At 48.3% G+C, this 5796-nt stretch overlaps 1 protein-coding gene across 2 annotated transcripts in view; it reads left to right on the top strand.

Moving 5' to 3' along the window:
* Positions 1-2166: 2166 nt before the first annotated feature.
* TTC28 (tetratricopeptide repeat domain 28) overlaps positions 2167-5796 on the top strand; it is a 114568-nt gene continuing 110938 nt past the window's right edge. Inside the window, exon 1 of one of the 2 annotated variants that reach the window (XM_051633796.1) lies at positions 2167-2298. In XM_051633796.1, the coding sequence (XP_051489756.1) occupies positions 2212-2298 (87 nt within the window). In that variant the 5' untranslated portion in view covers positions 2167-2211. The remainder of the gene's footprint in view (positions 2299-5796) is intronic. The other variant, XM_051633795.1, reaches the window with a different exon arrangement.

The following is a 5796-nucleotide window of genomic DNA, read 5'->3' as shown; positions in this document are numbered from 1 at the left end:
GTGACTGCTGTGTATGCATGTGAGTTGAGACAAATAGTCACGTTCCATTTCATCCAGCTGTCTGACTCATGGAGAGTATCAGAAAAACTCAGATTAACTAAGTTACTAAAATCCAGTTTTAGGCTAGCTCCATCACCACCTACACTTAGTTTCTTCTGTTCCAGGTTAGGTATGGCAACAGTGCTTAGTCCTCACAGGCGAAAAAGGAATATTAAGTTTGCTGCGTGTTTGCCTGAGACTTAGTTATTACCTGACACAAAATGCTGCCCACAGGCTTCTGGGGACACTGACAATACTCAGTTTTGATGTAAAACTGCCAAGGGAGCTTGAGGCTCTGGACTCCAGGTAAAGCTGAACTCTCAATGCTGGGCTGGCAGACTCGATGAGTTGTGACCTGTGAAGCTGCTAACAGGCTTCCAGAGCAGAAGTTCTCATCTGCGTGGAGTTTTTAACTGGTCCCTTCCTGAGAAGTGTGCAGGGTGTTCACATCCCTTAGGATGGGCTGAGTAAGAGGAAACAGGGTAACATGGTGTAAGGAAGACGTGTGAGTTCCTGCAAGAGAACCACCAGGAACTGAACTGAGAGGAACTATTTTTAATTGGCTTGTCTGTTAAGTGGAAATTTTGGACTTTGTGCCTCTTACTAAAGGATATTAATTTCATTATTCACTAAGAGGGAGCAATTTACTAACTTTGTTCTAAAACACTTATTCTGGTTAAATGTGTTTGCTGTAAATTAGTGTGGAAAGAATAAAGTCTAATGCATTATGAAATAAACTAATGTCAAGTAGCAATTAAGAAAACCCGTTAATGAGTTCAGCTGTCCCATGTGTGCCTATTCCAGAGACCTTGTGTGCTTCAAGGTATTTGATATTAACCATTGTTAATGATAAAATGGCAGCCCTTGTACATTGATATTGTTCTTAATGAACCAGATGAAAGAACATCCATGGGCATCTGGTTGAAAAAAATACCACTGGTTCACTCCAGATACAGAGGGGTGATAAAACAGAAGGAATGCATGTCTGTCCTTTCCCGACATTCCCTTCCTGGTGCAGTGGCATCCTTTGGCACCTCCTCAAAGAGTTCTGCTACTTTAGCTCATCTGAGGTAACAGGGAATACTTAGCTGCCATTTGCTAGATAAAAGAAACAAAAAGGACCCTGTTTGGTCTAGGTTTGTGATCCGGTGTACTGCAAAAGCTACTACCTTTGGGATATTTAAAAACCATTACAGAGGAGATAATTCAGTAGCTACTCCTTACACTGCAAATTAACTGTAACTGGTCTTTAGAAGTTTTCTATCTATAATTTATTCCTCTGTCTTTTTTACATCCCACTACTGTTAGATTATTTTCTTTTTAACTGCTTTGTTTGGATCCTTTCCCTGGGTCCCGAATAAGACCTGCTTTCTAATGAAGCTTCTTAACTTTGGTCCTGCTCATTTGAAGTCAAAGCTTTAAGCTGATGGCCACGTGTTCATCGTCTTATTGCCCAACACTTCCTGAAGTTTCAGACTCTTACATTTTTTCCATGAAAGAGTAAGTTTGGGATGTGTATTAAATTCCACTGAGGTAAAGTGGCATCCAATTGTCACTTAGACAATAAATTATTATTATGTATCATTCAGTGCACCAGAGCCTTCAGCATAACCTGCTTGGCTTTTCATCCCAACAGGCACAGGTCTGCGGCGCTTGGAAGGCTTTGGTTCGGATGCTGGTTGCACAGACGTGATGAGAAAGGCAAGGGACGAGCCTGGCTGTGCCTGGCCATGGCATCGGTGACCAGTGTCACCGCCGCTCCCCTCGAGATCTGGACGTGCAGCCCCGCTTACCCAGCTGCCGCCCCCGCGGCGGTCCCGCGCCTCCGGAGCTGCCTCCCCGCGGAGACGGGGCCCGGCGGTGCTGGCGGCGAGCGGGCTGCAGAGGCGGGCAGCCGCCTTCTGCGGCCCCTCCGGCCCCAGCGCCCGGCCCCGCCGGGGAGGCCGCAGCGGCGGCCGGACCCGCGGCCGCGGGACGCCCGGAGCGGGCCCGGCGCCGTCGGGCGGGGGTTGTGCGGGGCCCGGCCGGGGCCCAGCCCCGGGGGCGGGGCCGGGGGCCGCGCGGCTCCCTCAGCGCCGGGCCCGGAACGTGGCGCCGGGGGCTGGGCGGCCGGATCGGGATCGGCCCGGCGGGGGGAGGCGGCGGCCCCCGAGGAGGAGGAGCCGGGGCGCGATGGAGCAACAGGCGCCGCCGCCCGCCCCGCCGGGGGCCGTAGCGGGGGGCCGGGCTCGGCGGGAGCGGGACGCTGAGCCTCGCCGGGTGAGTTGCCGCCGGACGGGCGGCGGGAGCGGCCTCTCGGCCCGGCCCGCGGCCGGAGAGGCGGGAAGGAGCCGCTGGGCCGGGCGCGCTCGCTGCCCGCGGGCGTCAGGGGGCAGCGGCGGGAGGCGGGCGGGCCGCTGCCCGGCCCGGGGAGGGCGCAGGCCCCGCGAGCGGCGGGACGCGGGCGGGGCGGGAGCTGCGGTGCCCGGCGGGGCTGCGGGGTCGCCAGGCCGCGGGTGCAGCCGCGGGCGCCCGGCCGAGCGCTCGGCTCGCTCCGCGCGGACTTCTTGACGGGCCGGGAGCGGCGCCGCCTCCGCGGGAGCCTCCGCCCGGGCCGCGCGCCCCGTCCCGGCGCTGCCGCGGGGGGCTCGGCCGGTCCCGCCGGTGCCGTCGGTCCCGCCGGGGGTCTCGCGCGGGCAGCGGCGGGAGGCGGGGCCGCGGCTGCGGGGGGAGCTCCGGGAGCATCTCCCGGCCCTGCTGCAGCCTCGGTGCGCCGAGCGGGCAGCAGCGGGAAATCGGGTCCTCTCCGGGATCCAGGACACGCAGAATCTGAGCTGAGCTTGTTAAAATCTCGACACTTTTTTTTTTTTCCTTCTGCCAAGTGTATCAGGTACACTTTGTAGCGCTGCGGTTTGTTGCCCTGTTGGAGCTAACGGTGCAGACACGTTCTCGAGCAGACTGTGCCTCGGCTGGGTATGCCAGGCGTTGGAAAAGTTGTCAGGAACTCGGTTGTAAGAGCTTTGTTACTGACAGGGTTTGGAATCTGCACACTGGATTCCATCAGTGCGTCTTGGATGACAGCAAATGTCATTGGTGCAGTTGTGTTTGTTCACTGGAGCACAGATTGGTGATCACAGATGAGATGTAAGATCCCTTCAGCAGCCCGTGCTCCTGTCATTTGATGTTGCAGCCATTGGGATGTCCCTGGTTGTCCCCAGCAAACGGAGAGTTGAAATGGATGATTGTTTATATGCTTGCTTGTCCTTCCTCCTCTTCTTCGTTGGAGCTGTTCATGTTTATTTTTGGATGTCTTTTATTTTTCTTGGAGGTTTGCACAGTCTTAGACAATGTCATCCCTCTTGTGCTTTCTTCTGGTGTTGAACAAGAGCTCTTCAGGTGGTAATGAAGCCCTTCTGGGTTCTTTGAAGAGTTTTTGATAAATAGATGAGTGGGTGTGGCTTGAATATTGGAAGATTTTTGTCAAGCAGTAGGATTGGAAATCTTCCCTTTTTTTGGGGAGGGAGGGTTTGCCTGATATAAACCTGCAGTCATGGGGTTTTTTGAAGTCCTAGGTCATACTAGTACATAAGACTACCACTTATTATTAGCGATAGCATCATTAATGTCTGTTAGTACTGATTCTTCGTTCTATCCAAATCTTCATTTTCAAGAGGTGAAATCCACTGCTGCAACAGCGTCAGTCTGTGTATGTGTTCCTGATGGGTATTCATCAAGTCTTGCTTTCTGGCTGCTTCTTTGTATCACCCTTTGTATCCACCTCTTGAATGAGGCTTGAAATCTTTTCCTTGTGGGTTGCTTATCCTTTCCTCCTGGCCTGGGTACCAGTTACATCCATTCCTACTGGGCAGGATACTGGAGATGGGCAAGTGGTGCTGAGTGACCAAATGTGAGGTGCCCTGCAGGACTCAGGAGAGCTGCTGTGTGGTGCTGGGAGAGCTGCACTCCTGGCAGCACAGGTTCCTTCAGAGAAGGCACCGGTTGGACTACAACAATGTCCAGACAAGAAAATCCAGGGAGCCTGTACACCTGCTGTCCAAACTAGTCTGCCTTGCGCAACTTCCCTGTTCAGACCTGGATTTTGCTGCATTACTGACTTGTCAGTCCCTCATTGTTGTGTCTGTTTGCCTGTGGCTCACTGACTGCTCAGAGGAAAAGGTCAGATTCCTCATTGATAATGTATCATTTAATTATTCACAATCACTATATTTGTGATTTTGTGCTTCCTTTAGCTAGGTCTTCCTTTTACTTTAATGATAGATGGGTTGGAGGGCAGTGGGAACAAACAACACTTGAGGCTTCAGAGGCCAATTTTTATTTATTTTCTGCATGTTGGTGCCATACTGACTTATCTCTTAATGAGAAAATGAGCTCCTTTCTGCTTTAGTTTCTCATTCTTCATCTCAATTTTTGCATTACTTTCCACTTTCCCGTATTTTCACTCAGTTTCTCTCATTTCAGAATTCTGACAGTCACACACTGTATGTTGATGCTGAGGGACTGCTCCTGATCTAAGGGGGGCACTCTCTAGTGAGGTTAGCAAGGAACTGCAACATTTGAACTTTTGAATGTGTTTTAGGTTTTCACCTTGCTGAGACACAAACTTGAATTTGTCTTCATTAATAATTTTGAAGGTTCTTTATTTCAGAGTGAGTTGGGTTTTTTAAAATTTAAATGCTCTTCACAGTACTTGAGAATTCAGTTAGAACCTACTGAACATTCAAGAGGCGTGTGCAATTTCAATTTCATACTCAATAGACTTTTGTGAATTTATTTCATGTTTTTAATTAATTTTTAAAAATCCCTTATTACTATTGTCATTTGTAACACCTGGGATAATTCTGCATTTTAACTGCACTGTATGTGCACAGTTACTTCTCATTCTCCTTCTTGTCTCTTTGACTGTCCATGAGCAGAGAGACAATTTCCAGGGGAATTCCTCCAAGGACTCTTTAAGATGTCCTTCGTAAGGGGTAAGGGTAGGTTTGAGACCAACTTAATGACAAAAGCTTTGAGGTCACCAATTTGAGGAAAGTGGGAATAAAGAATTTGCAATATTTTGATGCATATTGCTCACAGATTTTCAATTATTATAAATAATTACATTTGGCACTAGATATATGAAAATATTGCATTATGTACATGATCCAAATAGTATTTTGCAGTGTGTTTGCAGTGAAATCAGGTTAGTGTCTCAGTAGTTTTTAAAAATAACCTCTGTAAAAGTTAGTTCTTCTTGGTTTTGGAGTATTTACTTGAAATTAGAATTTTGTTTCTTCACTGAAGTATTTTGTGAAAATGTGAGGGGGTAATTTGTTCTGCATAATCTTTATTTTTAGAATTATGTATTAAGCAAAAAGTACTGTTTACATTGAGCTGTGGATTTCATAGTTCTTGTTAAAATTTTTAGCAACATGTAGCATAGCTGAAATTAGAGTTATAATAATAATGTCAAGCTACATATCATCTTCTATTACCAGGAGTAATGTATAAAGGGCAACTACACAGATTAAAGGAACAAAGTTTTTTGTCTGGTCTGCTGTAGACATGACAAGAAACAGTACATTTACTGATACAAAGGAGATTAGGGGTGTATATTAGAAAAAATACTGTAATTATTGAAATAATGAAGCATTGTAATGAGGTTGCCTGAGTAAAACATGTAGTCTCCTGCAGTAGAGAAGTTTAGAAACAGTTTGGACAAACACCTGTCAGAAAAAATTGGATATAATCATAGGGAAAAGAAGAGATCAGTAGTTT

Source organism: Apus apus, chromosome 16 (genome assembly GCF_020740795.1).
Source record: "Apus apus isolate bApuApu2 chromosome 16, bApuApu2.pri.cur, whole genome shotgun sequence".
NCBI classification, from domain to species: Eukaryota; Metazoa; Chordata; class Aves; order Apodiformes; family Apodidae; genus Apus; species Apus apus.
This window is presented reverse-complemented; position numbering and strand designations above follow the sequence as displayed.